We start from the raw sequence: 19,078 nt of genomic DNA, 5'->3' as shown, positions 1-19,078 counted from the left end.
ACCACCCCCATGGTGCAGAGGGAAGAGCGATGACCAGGACAGTCCAGGAGGTTCTGAGAGCCTCCAGGCATCTGCAGAAGATGCAGGAGATGGACACAGCCCTGTACCTGCTTCATCCTCACCCAGACCTTTCCTCTCATCCTGAAAACAGCACCTTGGAAACTCACTGTTGTGCCAATGAGAGCAATTGTCTCTTCCTTCTCCCTTGAAGGGATGTGTTCTGCTACCAAATTTCTCTGAGCTCTGAGGCCACAAATATTTCTGTATATATCTTGTATAGAATCAGCCAGGTGGGAAGAGACCTCCAAGCTCATCCAGTCCAACCTAGCACTCAGACCTGTCCAATCAACCAGACCATGGCACTAAGTGCCTCATTCAGGCTTTGCTTCAACCCCTCCAGGGATGGCAACTCCACCACCTCCCTGGGCAGCCCATTCCAATGCCAATCACTCTCTAAATCTATTTTTTAAATCCATTTTTACCCATTTTTATAATCACAATGCTGCTTCTCAGGTTCTGGCCACACCTTGAGTGCTGTGTCCAGTTCTGGGCCCATCAATTCAAGAGAGATGTTGAGGTACTGGGAAGTGTCCAGAGAAGGGCAGCAAGGCTGGGGAGGGGCCTGGAGCACAGCCCTGTGAGGAGAGGCTGAGGGAGCTGGGGGTGTGCAGCCTGCAGCAGAGGAGGCTCAGGGCAGAGCTCATTGCTGCCTGCAGCTGCCTGCAGGGAGGCTGCAGCCAGGTGGGGTTGGGCTTTTCTCCCTGGCACCCAGCAAGAGAAGAAGGGGACACAGTCTCAAGCTGTGTCAGGACAGGTTCAGGCTGGAAGTTAGGAGGAAGTTGTTGTCAGAGAGAGTGATTGGCATTGGAATGAGCTGCCCAGGGAGGTGGTGGAGTCGCTGTGCCTGGAGGTGTTGAAGCCAAGCCTGGCTGGGGCACTTAGTGCCATGGTCTGGTTGATTGTCTAGGGCTGGGTGCTAGGTTGGACTGGCTGAGCTTGGAGGTCTCTTCCAACCTGCCTGATTCTATGATTCTAGGACTTAAAAAATAACTGAGCAGGTATAACACTGTATTCCAAATAAAAACTTGCAACTTGGGGCAGTTTCTTTCACCAGTGCACTTCAACCCCTAACAAAGGGGAAAAAAAACAGCTTTCTAATTTGTAATTAATTAAAAAATAATGATGGCTTTTCCTCCTGACCTCTTGCTGCCAACCTCTGCAGCCAAAGAAAGTCGGGAAGGGTTTTTTCTCAAGGGCTTGTAGCAACAGGATGAGAGGGAATGGATCGAAGCTAGAGGAAGGGAGATTTTGACTGGAGATTAGGAAGAAATTCTTTACATTGAGGGTGGTGAGACACTGGAACAGGTTGCTCAGAATGGTTGTGGATGCTCCCTTCCTGGAGGTGTTCCAGGCCAGGTTGGATGAGGCTTTGAGCAACTTGGGCTAATGGAAGGTGTCCATGGCAGGGAGAATGGAATCACAGCATCCTAGAACCAGTCAGGGTTGGAAGGGAGCACAAGGAGCAGGCAGTTCCAACCCCCCTGCCATGCCCAGGGACACCCTACCCTAGAGCAGGCTGCACACAGCCTCACACAGCCTGGCCTCAAACACCTCCAGCCATGGGGCCTCAACCACCTCCCTGTGCAACCCAGTCCAGCCTCTCACCACTCTCATGCTCAACAACTTCTTCCTCCTGTCCAGGCTCACTCTCCCCACCTCCAGCTTTGCTCCATTCCCCCCACTCCTGCCACTCCCTCACAGCCTCAGAAGTCCCTCCCCAGCTTTTTTGTAGGTCACCTTCAGATGCTGGAAGGCCACAAGAAGGTCACCTGGGAGCCTTCTCTGCTCCAGCCTGCACAGCCCCAACTCTTTCAGTCTGTGCTCACAGCAGAGCTGCTGCAGCCCTCTCAGCATCCTCCTGGCCCTGCTCTGGACACTCTCCAGCATCTCCACAGCCCTCTTGGAATAGGAGCTCCAGAACTGGATGCAGTACTGCAGGTGGGGTCTCAGCAGAGCACAGTAGAGGGGGAGAATCCCCTCCCTGGCCCTGCTGGCCACACTGCTGCTGCTGCAGCCCAGGCTCTGCTTGGCTTTCTGGGCTGCAAGTGCACACTGCTGGCTCCTGTTGAACTTCTTGTCCACCAGCACCCAGAATAATAGAATCAACCAGGTTGGAAGAGGCCTCCAAGCTCAGCCAGTCCAACCTAGCACCCAGCCCTATCCAGTCAATCAGATCATGGCACTAAGTGCTTCATCCAGTCTTTGAGTGAACACCTCCAGGCTCAGCGACTCCACCACCTCCCTGGGCAGCCCATTCCAATGCCAACCACTCTCTGACAACAACTTCCTCCTAACATCCAGCCTAGACCTGTCATGGCACAACCTGAGACTGTCCCCTTGTTGCCTGGGAGAAGAGTCCAATCCCCACCTGGCTGCAGCCTCCCTTCAGCTCGTTGTGGGCCTAGATGATCTTTAAGGTCTCTTCCCACCCAAACCCATTCTGTGAATCTATGAACTCCGATACGCAAAAGGCAGCCAGGAGATGTGTTCAGAGCAGAACAGAGGATGTGCCACCCTCTCCCTGCCCCATCTCAGCACTTCAAGGCGTGGGACAGGACCTTCGCAAGAGAACCAGAGCCTGCTGTGCAGCGCCTGGGACAGCACAGCCTGTGCCCAGCTCCAAAACACAGATGAAAGGCAGTCGCTCTGCGCCGGCCTGCGTGTGTGTGTGTGTGTGTGTGTGTGTGTGTGCTAAAGGCTTTACAGATCTGTCCCCAGACCAGGAAACCTCCTGTGCCTTTTAGATTTAAGAGAAGTTGCCTTCCTGTTGTATTCCCAGATAACGCAGCTCTGATGGAGCCCACTTGTAAATAGCTTAATAGATTTAATCAGTTCCTTTGGAAAATGTTGTTGCTTCCGCAGGGTTTTCATTTGCTCCCCGGGAAAAGCTCAGGGAAGGGCAGTTTTGCTGCTCCCTGCTGCTACTCGAGTTGGCAGCTTCCATCTCTCCGGAGCCTCAGGTCCTCCTTGCCCACAAGAAACCAGAAGCGCAGGGATCCTGCTCCTGTGCGCAGCGAGCAGGAAGCCCAGGCGGATGCTGAGCCCGCACGGCTCGGATTTACATACCGCTCTCTCCATCACCTCTAAGCTGACAAGAGTCAATAGGAACACCCAGGCACGTGGTCAAGCACTGCCTACCTGCACACACACCCCAGCCTGGGATCCCCGAGGGGCTCCTCACCGCCACCCTCCTTCTTTTCGGGGTTAGACGGGGCAGTGGCAGCCAGGCTGAGGAAGTGCCTTCCCAGCTCGCACTGGTTTTTCTGGCAGAGCAGAGAGGAAATCCACCATCAGTCAAAGCAAAGGCACCGCAGCCCTGCAGCCCATGTCAGGGGGTCAGAATCATAAAGGAATTGAGCGACTAAATATATTCCTCTGGGCAGGTGGTAGGGATGAGCTGGGCAAAGAGGTTTGACTGGGAGGTTTCGGTCTTGTCACCTTCCTGGGGATCCTTTGTCCTGGCGGGGAAAACGCCCCTCGGAGGTGGCTTTCCAGGCTTCATGAGCAGCAAGCTGCCGTTAATGGGAACTGGCGCTGCGTGGTGGTGGTGCTTCCATCCCAGCCTGGCTGGGGTGGCTGTGCAGGATGGAGAAGCGCTCCATAAAGTGCAGCGGCAAGAAAAGGATCACAAAAGCATCGAATCAGCCTCCCAGTGTTCCAGAGATGAGCAGTAGGAGCCAAGTGGGCATGGTGCAGCTTCTCTGTGTCTCAGCCACATCCCTTGCCCCATGAAGCACCTGTGAAGCTCGCTCAGGAGTCCAGCCAGGCTGGACAAGCACCTGCTGGCAGGTTCGTTGTGTCCTAATTTCCTTCCCGTATGAGGAGACCTGGAAATTTGGGGTGAAGAGCCACATGGGGTGGCAAAACAACAGGTTAAAGCAAGGGGTGGGAGGAAAGGGATACCTGCCTGATGGCCCTGTGCCTTGATTTCCTCTTGGAGCAGGCACACTGCCACTCGCCAAAGCCTGGGGAGGAGGCTGAGGGGGGGCATTTTCACCCCTCCTCAGGGGGCTTTCCTTTCGGGACCATTTTCCTGTTCTTTCCAGGCCACTCAACACTACTTCAGTGCCTGCATCTCCTCTCTGCGTTTTCCCCAGCCTCTAAGTTTTAGGGGCTTTGCAGGGCAGGGTGAGCAGCAACAAGGGCTGCGAAAGGGCAGCAGGGCGATTCCCAGCTCCTTTCTCACTCCCCTCCAGCCTCTCAGCGGGCGAAATAAGAACAAATAATAACACCAGCAGATGAGGTGTGGGGGGGGGGGGCGGGGGTGTGTGTTCGGGAGGCATTGTGGGGGTCGGGCAGAGGGTGGGGAGAAGTTTTCCTCCCCGCGCCAGCCTGGCCGGGGCGCCGGAGTTTGCAAAACAAGGAGGAGCAGCGAGTGCCTTGGGTGTCATTGGAGGAGGGCTCTCTTTTTTTTCAAGGAGCTCATAAATACGGGGGAGGCCGGGCAGGAGGCTGGGACTACGCGGGGACCCCGAGGGCAGCGCAGCGGGGCTGGGGCTGGGACTTTGGGGGGCGGGGGGGGGCGGAGGGGCCGGGCCATGGCTGCGCTGCTCGGCACCTACCCCTGGCCAGAGCGGCTGGAAGGGGACGCGGCCGAAGGGCTGCCCCCGAGGCCACCCCCGCGCTGTCCGCCGGGGGAGAAGAGCTCCGAGAGCCGCATCCGCCGGCCCATGAACGCTTTCATGGTGTGGGCGAAGGACGAGAGGAAGCGCCTGGCCGTCCAGAACCCCGACCTGCACAACGCGGAGCTCAGCAAGATGCTCGGTGAGGAGCGGAGGGGCTGCGGCGTTTGGGGCGCTGGGTGGGGGGCGACTCGGAGGTGCATCCCACTCGGCCGCCGTCCCCCGGGGATGCAAACCGAGTCCAGATTCCGTATCCCGAGGAGGGCATCTATCGGCCGTTCCTAAGGGTGCAGATGGGTCCCCATGCACCTCTCCTCTGGCTCTCCCTGGGGTGCAATCACTGCCCGGGTCCGGCACAGCTCCCCTGGGGTGCGTGCTTCCTCCCGGCCGCCCCACGGGACACGGGAGGGTCCGGCAGGCAGTGGGTGGCCCCCTTGCGCCTGCATGGCCACGCTTTGGGGTGCAAAGCCTGCCCAATACCCTGGAACAGCATCCACATTGTGGGGTCCAAAACGTGACGAGGTTCCAGGGAGCAGGCATCCATGCACTCTGCTCCAGTGCTCTATGGGGTTCGAACCCAAGCAGTGCATGCAGCCACCCAGCTGTGCCTCAGGGTGCAAAGCCTGGTGGTGTCCTGCACCCCAGGGGACAGATACCCAGGTGCACAGCTTGCCACCCCTTGGGGACAAGCCCTGCAGGGGTGCAAACTCCTCAAGTCGGCAGTGCTAGAGATCATTGGAGGTTGTGCAAGGAGGGACTGCTAAATTATCCTGACCTCTCTTTGCTTGTCTGACTCCATCCCCCAAATCACTAGCCACCCCAATACTGCATGGCTGGGGGAGGCGTTTGTGTTTCTGCTGTTTCTTTCCAGGGATCACAACCCACTTGGGATATACATTTATTTCCCACTCCCATCCACTCTTTCCCTCTTCTCCCAATCCCAAACCCAGAGGGCAAAGAGATGCAAGCAGCCCAGACAGCCTGAGAAAGGTCTGCCTGAATTGCAACACAGCTTTGCTGTCCAGCCTCTTACCCAAAGTTTGTCTTCCCCTGGACAGTTTTGTGGTGTTTTCTTTGGTGGTTGGGGTTTTGTCGTTGCTACTCTGCCTTGCAGCGATCGCGAGTGTTATTTCTGCTGTCTCTTTGGCAGTGGGAAGGCATCGAGCTCGGCGATTTGTATCCTCGTTTCTCCTCCTGCCCTGAGCAGCGGCCCCGGGGTAACCTCACCGTGGGAGGCAAACCCCCTGCCCTAGCACCGCTTTTCTGCCTAGTGTCTTGGGAACGTTCTGTGTATCTCAAAAGCAGCGAGGTCACGGTGCCTGGGTCTCTGCACGCCTCGGTGTGAGTCCCGGAGCACAGGCTGGGGCACATCCAGGGACACCGTGTCCTGACTCCCTGCTCAGCCAGGCATGGCCTGGGCCATCCGTACTGAGCCGGCAGGCTCCCCACCCCGGAGAGGCGTTGCAAGATCAGGCTGTGGAGCTGGGGGAGCTTCTTTGCCCTGATTTATTTGCAGTGGGGCTCAGCTAGAACTGAACTCCTCTATTCGGGGACGTGGGAGGGAGGCAGTCAGAGGACTTAGAGTGGCTTCATACCCTGACTTCTTCACCCTCCTGCTGGTCCCTCATCCTCCTGCGGGGTTTTCGGGCTGCAGCCCTCATGTGTTGGCTCAGACTTGGAGAGCTCCTGCGGGCTGTGTGTCTGCGGGCGCTGGGAGGCAGGCCCCTTTGCCCTCCTTGATGCAATGGCTGCAGGCGCTAAGGGGCTTTTCATTCTCCGTTTCAGGCAAGTCCTGGAAGGCTCTGAGCCTCTCTCAGAAGCGTCCCTACGTGGAGGAGGCCGAGCGGCTGCGGGTGAAGCACATGCAAGACTACCCCAACTACAAGTACCGGCCGCGGCGCAAGAAGCAGGTGAAGCGCCTCTGCAAGCGGGTGGAGCCCGGGTTTTTGCTGGGCAGCCTGGCACGGGACCAGAACGCCGTGCCAGAGAAGCGGACCTGCGGCCGGGCTGCGGGGGAGAAAGAGGGGCAGGGTGAGTACGCCCCTCACCCGGGGCTGCCATCCGTCCGGGGCTACCGGGAGGCGCCAGGCGGCAGCAGCAGCAGCAGCAGCACGAGTGCGGACACCTACCCCTATGGGCTGCCCACCCCTCCAGAGATGTCTCCGCTGGACGCCATAGACCCTGAGCAGAGCTTCTTCTCCTCGCATTGCCCTGATGAGCATCACCGCTCCCACCTCGCTGGAGCCACCTACTCCCCCGAGTACGCAGGCAGCTCCCTCCAGTGCAGCCAGCACTCTCTCAGCCCTATATCACAGCCGGCCACCTGCATGATCCCCCCTGCTTCGAGCTGTGCTCCCCTTCCTCCTCCCCCTCCTCCCAGCTACTACACACCTGCCTTCCCCTCCCTGCACCCCTCTAATCTCCATGCCCACCTGGGCCAGCTTTCCCCACCACCTGACCATCACAGCTTTGACACCTTGGACCAGCTGAGCCAAGCTGAGCTCCTGGGGGAGATGGACCGCAATGAGTTTGACCAGTATCTCAATAACCCCAGCCACGGTGACCACCATGGTGGTGTCTTGGTCAATGGACATGTCCCAGTGTCTGGCAGTTCCCATGCCTCTGAGACCAGCCTCATCTCTGTCCTCGCCGATGCCACAGCCACCTACTACAATAACTACAGTGTCTCCTAGAACCCCATCTGGGGCTGCCTGGACCAGCCAAGAAAGGACCAGACACAGTATTATGAGGCATTGCTCCCTTGGGACATCACTCACCACCCCTCAGGGTGATCAAGCCCAAACCTTGAGGGCCATGGAGTCTCCTTGGTGGCATAGGTAAAGGATTTCAGTTGTTGGCACACCACTGGTGCAAAGCCTCGGATGCCCTGCTCTGAATGGAGCTAAGGAGGGATTTCCCAATGCTAAAGCCCTCTGGTCAAGTTCCTCTTCCAAAGCAGAGGTGCTCCCGGTAGTTGCTTTCATTTTGGGGCACCCCTAGCTCTGCTTTGCAGTCAAGAGAGTGGAAGCATCCCACAAACAGCAGGTCTGAAGTCCTGATGGGGAAAAAAAAACCTGGAAGGGGACAAGGTAGGGATGGGGGAAAAGGGAAGCTTTTGGTAAAGGAATGCATGGTCTGTAAGCTTCTCTCACCTCCTAGCATTGGTGTGGCTGCAGCTGCCCTGACCTGCCTAACCTCACCAGCAGGAGTTAAACCTGCCTTGTCCCTCTGCCCCCATGGCACAAATGAGGGACTTCATCCCCAGAGGGAACCAGACCACAGAGATGCTGCCAGGCTGGCCCCAGAGATGCCAGTGGGGATGTGAGGTGGGGGCTGTGAGGGAACAGCCAGGCCTGGCTCTGAAGGAGGGTAAGACCAAGAGCTTGGAAAGGCAGGATCTGGCCAGCATCTGCTCCCGCTGCCGTGGCTTCCTCTCAGCTTCCCTGCAGAAGCAATCCCAGAGTGGAGGGGTGAGGGGCAATGGGAGCTGCCCTCCCCACCAGGCTGGGAACAGGTCCTGAAATGAGCATTTTGCCCAAGAGGTGATGATGTAGCAGAGAAGGCTTTTTTGTGTCAAACGTCCTCTGAAGGCGAAGGCTTTGCGTTCCGCGCTGCAGCGCCCGACGCCTCTCCTAACTCCAGCCTCTTACCGCTTGTAATAAAGCTGTATGCTGATTTATTCCTCCCATTATCCCTCCCCTCAGATCCTGTATTGCTCAACTTCTCTTCCTTTTCATAAAGATGAAGCTTTCTTTTAAATCAGTTATATGATCTGATTAATCTTAGTCTTTATAGAATAGAATCATAGAGTCATAGAATCGGTCAGGGTTGGAAGGGACCACAAGGAGCAGGCAGTTCCAATGGTCAGGGACACCCTACCCTAGAGCAGGCTGCCCACAGCCCCATCCAGCCTGGCCTTAAACACCTCCGGGGATGTAGCCTCAACCACCACCCTGGGCAACCCATTCCAGCCTCTCACCACTCTCATGCTCAACAACTTCCACCTCACCTCCACTCTCAATCCCCCCACCTCCAGCTTTGCTCCATGGCACTTGGCAATGGTTAGTTTAGCAGCGTGGCTACAATTTCCTGGGCTCAATCCCCAACATGTATTGATAATAATGATGCCAAATAAGACTTTACAACCAACCAACCAAACCAAACCAAAACCAACCCCAACAACTGCACAGATTTTTAAGCTAATACTTTTCCATCTTTTGGGGGGCTTGTTTTGTTTTTTAATGAGGTTTTGTTTCTCACTCGTTTTTATGGTGTGACTACACAATTTTGGATGAGTGTAGATATGAATTTGCATAAAATATTTAATTTAAATGTTTTTTAGTTTGGTGGGGTTTTTTTTGTCGTTTGATTTGATTTGATTTGTTTTTTTCAATGTGATTGTTTCATGATTTAAAATTGCTGTAGCTGTGGACAACATTTTTCAGGACAGAAAACATTTCCCGGGCGAGTGCTATTTTTTTTTAAGTAAGTAGTTGTTGTTGTGTTGTTGTTGTTGTTGTTGCTGTTTGTTGTTGTTGTTGTTGTTGGTAATTTTTTTCAGCCAAAACTTTTCTACTCTCCATTGTTTTTGTTTTGTTTTGATTTGGTTTTGGGGATTTTTTTTTTTAATAAATAAATAATGGGAAATAATCTGCAGTTATCTTTACCAGCTGGGGATTGCTTTCTAATCAACCCACTCGAGGCATCGTCTCTGCCTACTTCAGTGGTGCCTGGAATCATCATAGAATCAACCAGTTTGGAAGAGACCTCCAAGCTCATCTAGTCCAAGCTATCACCCAGCCCTGTCCAATCAACTAGACCTTAGAATCATAGAATCAACCAGGCTGGAAGAGAACTCTCAGATCATCCAGTCCAACCTAGCACCCAGCCCTATCCAGTCAACTAGACCTTAGAATCATAGAATCAAGCAGGTTGGAAGAGACCTCCAGGCTCATCCAGTCCAAACTAGCACCCAGCCCTGTCCAGTCAACTAGACCATAGACTCAACCAGGTTGGAAGAGACCTCCGAGATCATCCAGTCCAACCTAGCACCCAGCCCTATCCAGTCAACCAGACCATGGCACTAAGTGCCCTATCCAGGCTTTGCTTAAACACCTGCAGGGATGGCGACTCCACCACCTCCCTGGGCAGCCCATTCCAATGGCATGATGTGCCTCAGAGATATGAAATCTCTTTTGTGGCCTTGATCTTGCTTTTGCCATCTCATAAATGTGGCCTTTCAATCATAAAATCATGAACTGCATTAGGTTAGAAGGGACATTTAAAGGTTCATCTAGTCCAACCCCTCTGCAGTGAACTAGGACATTTTCGACCAGATCAGGTTGCTCAAAGCTTTGTCCAACCTGCCTTTGAATGTTCTTTGAATCCAACCTGTCTTTGAATGTTTGAATGGACATCTTCCACCTCTCTGGGCAACCTGTGCTGGTGTTTTCCCCACCTTCAGCATAAAACATTTTTGAATCATAGAATCAAGCAGGTTGGAAGAGACCTTCAGGCTCATCCAGTCCAACCTAACACCCAACCCTATTCAGTCAACTAGACCATGGCATTGGCCTCATCCAGTCTTTTCTTGACTCCACCACCTCCCTGGGCAGCCCATTCCAATGCCAATCACTCTATCTGGCAAAAACTTCCTCCAAACATCCAGTCTAGACCTCCCCTGACATAGCTTGAGACTCTGTCCTCTTGTTCTGTTGCTGCTTGCCTGGCAGAAGAGACCAACCCCCACCTGGCTACAGCCAGGAACTTGCACTTGGACTTGTTGAACCTTACAAGGTTCACACAGGTCTACAACTCCAGTTTGTCCAGATTGCTCTGGGAGACATTCTGTCACTCAGGTGTGTCAACCACACCCTCATCTTGGTGTCATCTGCAGCCTTGATAAGGGTGCACTTGATAGCACTATGCCATTGATGAAGAGTTTGACCAGCAGTCATCCCAGGACCTTTGAACTCCAGTTCCTTTGAACTCCAGGTCCTGTATATATATATTGCAGTGAAGTTAAGACAGATCTTTGGTGTCTTGGTGAGCACAAATGATGTTACCTGTCCATGGAAGGAGTGCCAGTGTCTGGAGCATGGGCTTTATTCACATCTCAGGCAGTCTGCCACATCTCTTGACAATGCATCATTTTAGGTGCTCTGTAGCTCCATGGATGTCCTTGGTGCAAAAGCAATAAGACCTGAGAAATAGAGTGTGAGTCAGATTAAGGGAACTCCATCAAGGGTGCTTTTGTAGGTGACAGTTGAGTGGTTGCCCTCAGGCATCACTAGCAAAGAGAGTCTTGCAGTTCCTGGGCCAACATCACAGCCTGCTTTTGCCAGATGTTCAATTAGTGCCTGTCCTTATAGTCCTTGAGGTTAAGCCACTCACAAAGCAGTGTCCTCCCAGGTTGTATCATCCCAGAGACAGTGCCCAGGGAGGTGGTGGAGTCTCTGTCCCTGGAGGTGTTGAAGCAAAGCCTGGCTGAGGCACTTAGTGCCATGGTCTGGTTGCTTGGCCAGGGCTGGGTGCTAGGTTGGACTGGATGAGCTTGGAGGTCTCTTCCAACCTGCTTGATTCTGTGATTCTATGATTCTAATGCTCTTTGTGCTGCCCACCTACGTGTGTTGTCTGGAAGGGGTCTCTAGAGGTCACTCAACGCAACCCAGCTGGGCTGGTTTGCCTTCCATAAAGGACTTGCCTCTAACAGAGGGAGAGGCCACCGTCTCAGGCAGCTGTTTGGGGAGGCACCAACAGGCCCTTATGGTTCTCCTTCATCTCCCACTTGTGGCTCCCTTGGAGACAGCCTTCTTATCACACACATCACTTCTTCCTTTACCCATCACACAGACCCCTAGTCCCACTCTGGCCATGTGCAGCTGACTTCCTTTAGAGGGAGGAATGCAATGGATGCCTTTGGGTGCCCTGCTGGCACCCTGCTCTGTGGTGGCCCTTGCACTAGCACAGCACAGATGCTCGGTGCAGCAGCCCAGCTGGGACAGCATCACTCTTCCGAGAGGTTTTGTGACTCAGACCAATGGGGCTGGTGGGAGGCAGGTGCCAAGTGCCCCTTTGACCTCTCTGCCTGGCAGTGCTGGCACATGTGGGACCATGGCAGGAGCAGGAGCAGGGCTGGAGTTCTGCTCCTCTTACGTCATTCCTGCAGTGCCCCAGGCCCAGGGGATGTTCTTAGAGGGTGACCTACCTCAGGCCATTAGAGAAGCAACCACCTTGGTGAGGAGAGCATACCCTGGCCCCACATCAAGGCCTCCTTGGTGAGGAGAACATACCCTGGCCCCTCAACAAGGTCCTGCAGCTGGGTGGAGGCAATGCCAAGCAGAAATGCAGGCTGGGCAGTGAGTGGCTGGAGAGCAGCCCTGAGGAGAGGCACTTGGGGGTGCTGCTGGAGGAGAAGCTCAACAGGAGCCAGCAGTGTGCACTTGCAGCCCAGAAAGCCAAGCAGAGCCTGGGCTGCAGCAGCAGAAGTGTGGCCAGCAGGGCCAGGGAGGGGATTCTCCCCCTCTGCTCTGCTCTGCTGAGACCCCACCTGGAGTACTGCAGCCAGTTCTGGAGCCTCTATTCCAAGAGGGCTGTGGAGATGCTGGAGAGTGTCCAGAGCAGGGCCAGGAGGATGCTGAGAGGGCTGCAGCAGAAGAGGAGGCTCCCAGGGGACCTTCTTGTGGCCTTCCAGCATCTGAAGGGGGCTACAAAAAAAGCTGGGGAGGGACTTTTGAGGCTCTCAGGGAGTGGCAGGAGTGGCAAAGCTGGAGGTGGGGGGAGTCAGAGTGGAGGTGAGGAGGAAGTTGTTGAGCAGGAGAGTGGTGAGAGGCTGGACTGGGTTCCCCAGGGAGGTGGTTGAGGCCCCATGGCTGGAGGTGTTTGAGGCCAGGCTGTGTGAGGCTGTGTGCAGCCTGCTCTAGGGTAGGGTGTCCCTGGGCATGGCAGGGGAGTTGGAACTGGCTGCTCCTTGTGCTCCCTTCCAACCCTGACTGATTCTTTGTTAGAGGGGTCTCCACTCCAAGTGTCACTTGTTCTGCATCAGTCCTGGGCTAAGCCCAAGGCAGTCTCTGTACTTGTTGACCCTTGTGGTTTGTGGGCTGTTTGCTCCAGGCTGAGATGGGCTGGGAACCAGCAGGAAAATCAAATCAGGGCTGCAGGAAGGCATAAAATGACCTCACACCACATTTGGTCTCCTGCTGAGGTGTGTCACATTGGGCCAGGACAAGGATGTCTCCTTGCCAGGAGGTGACCAAGATATGAATCCTCTGCCCCTGGTGTCTGCTGGCCTTGGGCAGTCCCTGGGCCCCGTGGCTGTGCAGGTGATGGTGCTGGGCACTGGGAGCAGGGGTGAGATCACTTTCCTGGAGAGCAGTGAGATTTGGGCTGGCCAGGAACTCTGGTGTGTGTCATGCCCTGGCCCTCCCAGAAGGCCATTTCCTTTGCTTCCCTTGAGCAGGTGGTGACTCCTCTTCACCCTCACTCCACCAGCTACGTCTGCCACTGGGCAGGGCTGGACCCTGATGGCAAGCAGCCACCTGGCTACTTGGTGCCTCAGTTTCATAGCATCAGAAAATCATAGAATCATAGAATCAAGCAGGTTGGAAGAGACCTCCAAGCTCAGCCAGTCCAACCTAGCACCCAGCCCTGGCCAATCAACCAGACCATGGCACTAAGTGCCCCAGCCAGGCTTGGCTTCAACACCTCCAGCCACAGAGACTCCACCACCTCCCTGGGCAGCCCATTCCAATGCCAATCACTCTCTTTGTGAAGAACTTCCCCCTAACATCCAGCCTAGACCTACCCTGGCACAGCTTGACACTCTGTCCCGTTCTTCTGGTGCTGCTTGCCTGGGAGAAGAGCCCAACCCCACCTGGCTACAGCCTCCCTTCAGGCAGCTGCAGACAGCAATGAGGTCCCCCCTGAGCCTCCTCTTCTCCAGGCTAAACAACCCCAGCTCCCTCAGCCTCTCCTCATAGGGTTTATGCTCCAGGCCCCTCACCAGCTTTGTTGCCCTTCTCTGGACACCTTCCAGCACCTCAACATCTCTCTTGAATTCAGGAGCCCAGAACTGGACACAGCACTCAAGGGGTGGCCTGAGCAGTGCTGAGCACAGGGGCACAAGAACCTCCCTTGTCCTGCTGCCCACACTGCTCCTGAGCCAGCCCAGGATGCCATTGGCTCTGCTGCCCACCTGGGCACTGCTGCCTCAGATAGGGTTGGAAGGGACCACAAGGATCATCTAGTTCCATGCCCCCTGCCTTGGTCAGGGTCACCCTACCCTAGAGCAGGCTGCCCACAGCCTCAGCCAGCCTGGACTGAAACACCTCCAGGGATGGGGCCTCAACCACCTCCCTGGGCAACCCATTCCAGCCTCTCACCACTCTCCTGCTCAGCAACTTCCTCCTCACCTCCAGCCTGAGTTTCCCTGTTTAACACCTCCTGCCCCCCCACCCTTTTTGCATCCAGTACTGGTACATGAGATGCCTCTTGCCAGAGTCTGCACAAGGGCAAGGGTACCTACCCTCTGTGAGGACTCTGGGTGCTGCTACTGCATTAGCTGGGGGATGATTTTGTTTTTCCCCTCCATTGCTCTCACAGCAGAAGCAGGGAAGGGAGGAGGCAGAGAACAGGGAGAGGAGACTTGACTGAAACTGCTTTGCAAATCAGTGGCAAAGCCTGGGGGGGAGAGGGAACCTTAACACCACTGACTCCTCAAACTCCCCTTCTGCCTCTGTCACCCCTGTTTGCTCATGAGTAAACACCTTGGCCCCTCCACCTCTTTTTGCCCTGATTCCACCCTGACTCTGAACCCTGCTGCAGCCTGTGGCGAGCCACACAAGGAGGCCAGGATCAGACCCTCCCTCCTATCCCTGCAGAGGAGGGAATGAGACAAGCTGCTGAGTGGTTTCCTGCCCGGCACTGCCAATGGGAGCTGCTCGGGGTGCCGGGAGCAGGGGAGGATGCATCCGGAGCTGAGTGTTTCCTGGCAGATAAGGCCAACCCCTCCTGCCGGATGTTATGAGTCCAGGTCCTACCTCCACGTTTCAAGTGAAGGGGCTGAGGAAAGGCTTGGATGTTTATGTCAAGGAAAAATAGCTTCTCCCTCTGTGCACAGCCCTCTGCCTCCCCTGGGGCTACGTGCAGGAGGGTAAATGCTGGGAATGGGAAAACAGGGGCAAGGGGATGGAGGGGGGCAATGGGAGGGGAGGGTTTGGCTCCAGGGCAGGAGGGTTGTGCACAGGCTGGGCAGGACTGGGTCTCTCCTTCCCTGCTAGGGCTGGAGTGGGAAAGTGCCAAGGCAAAGGCAGGGGGAGCTGAGGAGAAGAGCCCAGGGCTCTACCCTGCAGCCTCAACTCAGAGGGCTCAGGCTTAGCATGAGTCCAAAGTTACTTTGGAGGCAACCCACTTAGCTAAATCCAGCAGGTGTCTTCCAGTGCCCACCTGGAGGAGATCCAGCCCCCAGGTGGGACTTGCTCAGAAGAGCCCCTTCAAAGTAAGGGCTAAGACCACCCACGCCAGTCTCTGTGGCTGAAGGTCCAGGGTTAGTTCCTGCCCACTCTGGCAAGCAGGCAGCCAGAGATACTGAAAGAAGGAAGAGGGTGGAAGAGCTCATAGAATCATAGAATCAAACAGGTTGGAAGAGACTTCCAAGCTCAGCCAGTCCAACCTATGCATCAACATGATGCTAAGTGCCCCAGCCAGGCTTTGCTTCAACATCTCCAGGCACAGAGACTCCACCGCCTCCCTGGGCAGCCCATTCCAATGCCAATCACTCTCTCTGACAACAACTTCCTCCTAGCATCCAGCCTAGACCTGCCCTGACACAACTTGAGACTGTGCCCCCTTGTTCTGTTGCTGCTTGCCTGGCAGCAGAGCCCAACCCCACCTGGCTACAGCCTCCCTTCAGGTAGCTGTATCCATCAGCCTAACAGTACCCAGCTGGCTGGGAAGGAGGGGGAAGGGGTTATGCAGTGAGCATGGAAAGAATGAGATCCATGGAGATCTTCTCCCAGGGATAGGTTTCCATCTTTGGTTTTTTTTTCAGCAAGTCAATAAAACCCAGTGTTGTCTGGACCCTTCTCTTTTAGACACAACTTGGGAGCTTCTGCAGCCCTTCTGGGAGCATCCAGAGAGCTCAAACCAAAACCTCTGCATTGTCTGAAGGCTGTTACATTTTTGGACATGGAAGGGACACAAAAAGACCTGTGCAAGGCTGACAGTGGTCTAGAAAACAGCACAGTGAAGATCCCCAGGCCTCAGCAACAACTGTATATGCTGTGACATCAGCACAGTCCTCAGCATAGCAGTGCCCCCAGGCAAACAAGTCCTGTCTCTGGGGCAGGGATAGCCAAGGGCATCCTCAGGGAAGATTTGAATGTGGCCACCTCATTTGGATGTGGTCAGACCAAACCATGGATCTCAGGACCAAACCAAGATCAGAGTCTGGGCAGCACCAGAGAGCCTGCAGACATTTATTTTTTGTTACTCAGCACTCAGACACTTCTAGCTGAGAGTTTTGTCCTTGGCATCAAGAGAGAGCTGTCTGATAACAGGCAGATCTGTCCAGGATGGCTAACGAGAGCTGAGCTGCCTCCCATCCCTCTTCACTGCCATGTCAATGCAAGAGATGCTGCTGGGGGTCCCATTTCCCACTCGGTGGGGCAGAAAGAGGACTGAAGGACAGCCTGAGAAGAGAGAGGGAGAAGCCACTTTTAATTCTTCCCTCTCAGAGCTTGGGGAGCCCACGAGGCTGCCTGCCAGCAGCTGAAGGGAATCCAAGGAACTTTACCGCCTGCAGGGAGAGTTTGGGGTTAAAAAGGATCATGCTTGAGACTTGACCCACCCCCTCCTTCCAGCTCTCCCACCCCACTTCTCTCAGCACCCCAAGTGTCCCCTCCCAGCCAGCCAGCAGGACGCACCCCGCCTCGGCAAGCCTGAGATGTTGTTCTTTGCCTTTGATTTCCAGGAGCTCCTGCTTGGCCCCTGGAGCTTCACGTCAAACAAAACATCAGAAGCCTGGGCTGGCAGTGCAGGAAGGAAACCTGCTGCCTCGGGGCTGAGTCACGATCCTGCTGCTCCCTCCCAGCATCCCAGCGAGCAAGGCAGCCTTGGGTACCAAGGGATGGCAAGGCTCACTGCCTCCCTGGACAGTTAGGCCACCAAAAATACTTCTCCACCACCCTGCTTTCTTATTTTGAGAAATTATACACTAGGTTTGTGGTTTGTGGTGTGGGCCTGGGTTTTTTTCTGCAGCTTGAGTGGGAAAGGCTGAAATTGCTTCTGTGGCAAATGAAGAATCACAGAATCACAGAAACATTCAGGTTGGAACAGACCCTCAGGATCACCAAGTCCCATGATGTTCTAGTGAGCAAGCTCAGAAGGCATGGGATGGAAGAGCCAACAGTGAGGTGGGTTAGGAATTGGTTACAAGATAGAGTTCAAAGAGTGGTGATCAATGGTGCCAGGTCCAGCTGGAGAGCTGTGACCAGTGGAGTCCCCCAGGAATCAGTGCTGGGTCCAGTCCTGGTCAACATCTTCATTGGTGACATTGATGAGGGCACAGACAGACAGAGTCTGCTCAGCAGGTTTGATGTTGAAGCCAAACTGAAAGGCTTGGCTGATGCAGCTGAAGGCTGTGTGGCCATCCAGAGAGACCTGCACAGACTGAGAGCTGGGCACAGAGCAACCAGATGAGGTTCAACAAGGACAAGTGCAGAGTCCTGCACCTGGGGAGGAAGAATAAACTGCAGCAGCACAGGCTGGGAGGTGGTCTGCTGGAGAGCAGCCCTGTGGAGAGGGACCTGGGAGTGCTGGTGGAGAACATCCATGGCACAGCAATGTGCCCTTGTGGCCAAGAATGCCAATGGGATCCTGGGATGCATTAAGCAGAGTGTGTCCAGCAGATCAAGGGAGGTTCTCCTCCTCCTCTACTCTGCCCTGGGGAGACCTCATTTTGAATACTGCCTTCAGTTTTGGGTTCCCCAGTTGAAGAGGGACAGGGATCTGCTGGAGAGGGTCCAGCAGAGGGCTACGAGGATGATGAGGGGAGTGGAGCACTGCCTGATGAGGAGAGGCTGAGGGACTTGGGGCTGCTTAGTCTGGAGAAGAGAAGACTGAGAGAGGATTTAATCAATGTTCATAAACATCTGAGGGCTGGGGGTCAGGATGGGGGGGACAGGCTCTGCTCACTGCTCCCTGGGATAGGACAAGCAGCAATGGATGGAAGCTGCAGCACAGGAGGTTCCAGCTCTACACAAGGGGGAACTTCCTGACTGTAAGGGTCCCAGAGCCCTGGCACAGGCTGCCCAGAGAGGTTGTGGAGTCTCCTTCTCTGGAGCCTTTCTGTGATCTGTGCTAGATTGTGTGGTCCTGCTCTGGCAGGGAGAGTGTAGTGGATGATCTCCTTGGGTCCCTTCCAACCCCCATGAGCCTGTGATCTGATAGCTCTGCTCTGCATGGTTCACCCTAAACCATACCCCAAGAATCATGTCCAAGTGACTTTTAGACACATGCAGGGTTGGTGACTCCACCACCACCCTGGGCAGCACATTCCAGTGCCTGACCACTCTTGCTGGGAAAAAATGTTTCCTAATGTCCAGTCTAAACCTACCCAACCACAGCTTGAGGCCATTCCCTCTTGTTCTATCACTATTTACCTGTGAGCAGAGCCCAGCAGCAGCCTCTCCACAATGGCCTTTCAGGTAGCTGTAGTCAGTGATGAGGTCTCACAGTATCACAATATCATCAGGGTTGGAAGAGACCTCACAGATCATCAAGTCCAACCCTTTACCACAGAGCTCAAGGCCAGACCATGGCACCAAGTGCCACGTCCAGTCCTGCCTTGAACAGCTCCAGGGACGGCGACTCCACCACCTCCCTGGGCAGCCCATTCCAGTGTCTCCCCTCAGCCTCCTCTTTTTCACACTAACCATCCCCAGCTATTTCAGTTGCTCCTCATGAGATTCATTCTCCAGACCCTTCCCCAGCTTTGTTGCCCTCCTCTGCACTTGTTCTTCACTGCCCTTTTGGGCCTTGGCCAAAATCCAGGGAGGGCACAGGATATCTCTAAAGCAGGGCTCCTCAGCACCCCTGACCTGGCAGCTGGTGCCAAGTGATTTTCTGCTGCCAGTGCCAGGCTTCTTGTCTGGAGCATCTCATGATACTACAGAGGTCATAACCACCTCTGTAGTATCATGAGATGCTCCAGAGCAGCAAATGTCTGGGGTCTGATGTGTCTTTGAGCCCAGGAGCACCATGAGCTGTGGTCTGGAGAGGCTGGCACTCACAACCCTGCCCTCTCAGTTACAGGAGATATAAGATACACCTATATATAGACACACACACAGAGGAAATGCAACACACAGCTGTAGTTATATCTCACCTCTTGCAGCAGG

At 54.9% G+C, this 19,078-nt stretch overlaps 2 protein-coding genes across 2 annotated transcripts in view; one reads left to right on the top strand and one right to left on the bottom strand.

Moving 5' to 3' along the window:
• Nucleotides 1-4,598: 4,598 nt before the first annotated feature.
• SOX7 (SRY-box transcription factor 7) lies at nt 4,599-9,332 on the top strand. The gene is made up of 2 exons (XM_064146687.1): nt 4,599-4,824; nt 6,468-9,332. Exons 1-2 carry the CDS (start codon nt 4,599-4,601, stop codon nt 7,373-7,375), a joined length of 1,134 nt encoding a protein of 377 aa, XP_064002757.1. The 3' UTR covers nt 7,376-9,332.
• Nucleotides 9,333-16,208: 6,876 nt separating this feature from the next.
• MSRA (methionine sulfoxide reductase A) overlaps nt 16,209-19,078 on the bottom strand; it is a 471,584-nt gene continuing 468,714 nt past the window's right edge. Inside the window, exon 6 of the mRNA XM_064146682.1 lies at nt 16,209-16,369. Coding sequence (XP_064002752.1) covers nt 16,289-16,369 — 81 coding nt within the window. The 3' untranslated portion in view covers nt 16,209-16,288. The remainder of the gene's footprint in view (nt 16,370-19,078) is intronic.

The sequence above is a fragment of the Pogoniulus pusillus genome, chromosome 7 (genome assembly GCF_015220805.1).
Source record: "Pogoniulus pusillus isolate bPogPus1 chromosome 7, bPogPus1.pri, whole genome shotgun sequence".
Classification (NCBI taxonomy): Eukaryota; Metazoa; Chordata; class Aves; order Piciformes; family Lybiidae; genus Pogoniulus; species Pogoniulus pusillus.
Note: the sequence above shows the minus strand (reverse complement) of the source record. Positions and strands in the feature narration are given on the sequence as shown.

Excerpts from the sequence above, each read along its gene's own strand:
- SOX7 (XM_064146687.1), top strand. The coding sequence starts at position 4,599 with ATGGCTGCGCTGCTCGGCACCTACCCCTGGCCAGAGCGGCTGGAAGGG. Across the intron at positions 4,825-6,467 it reads GGAGCTCAGCAAGATGCTCG|GCAAGTCCTGGAAGGCTCTG; the intron begins GTGAGGAGCGGA and ends TCTCCGTTTCAG.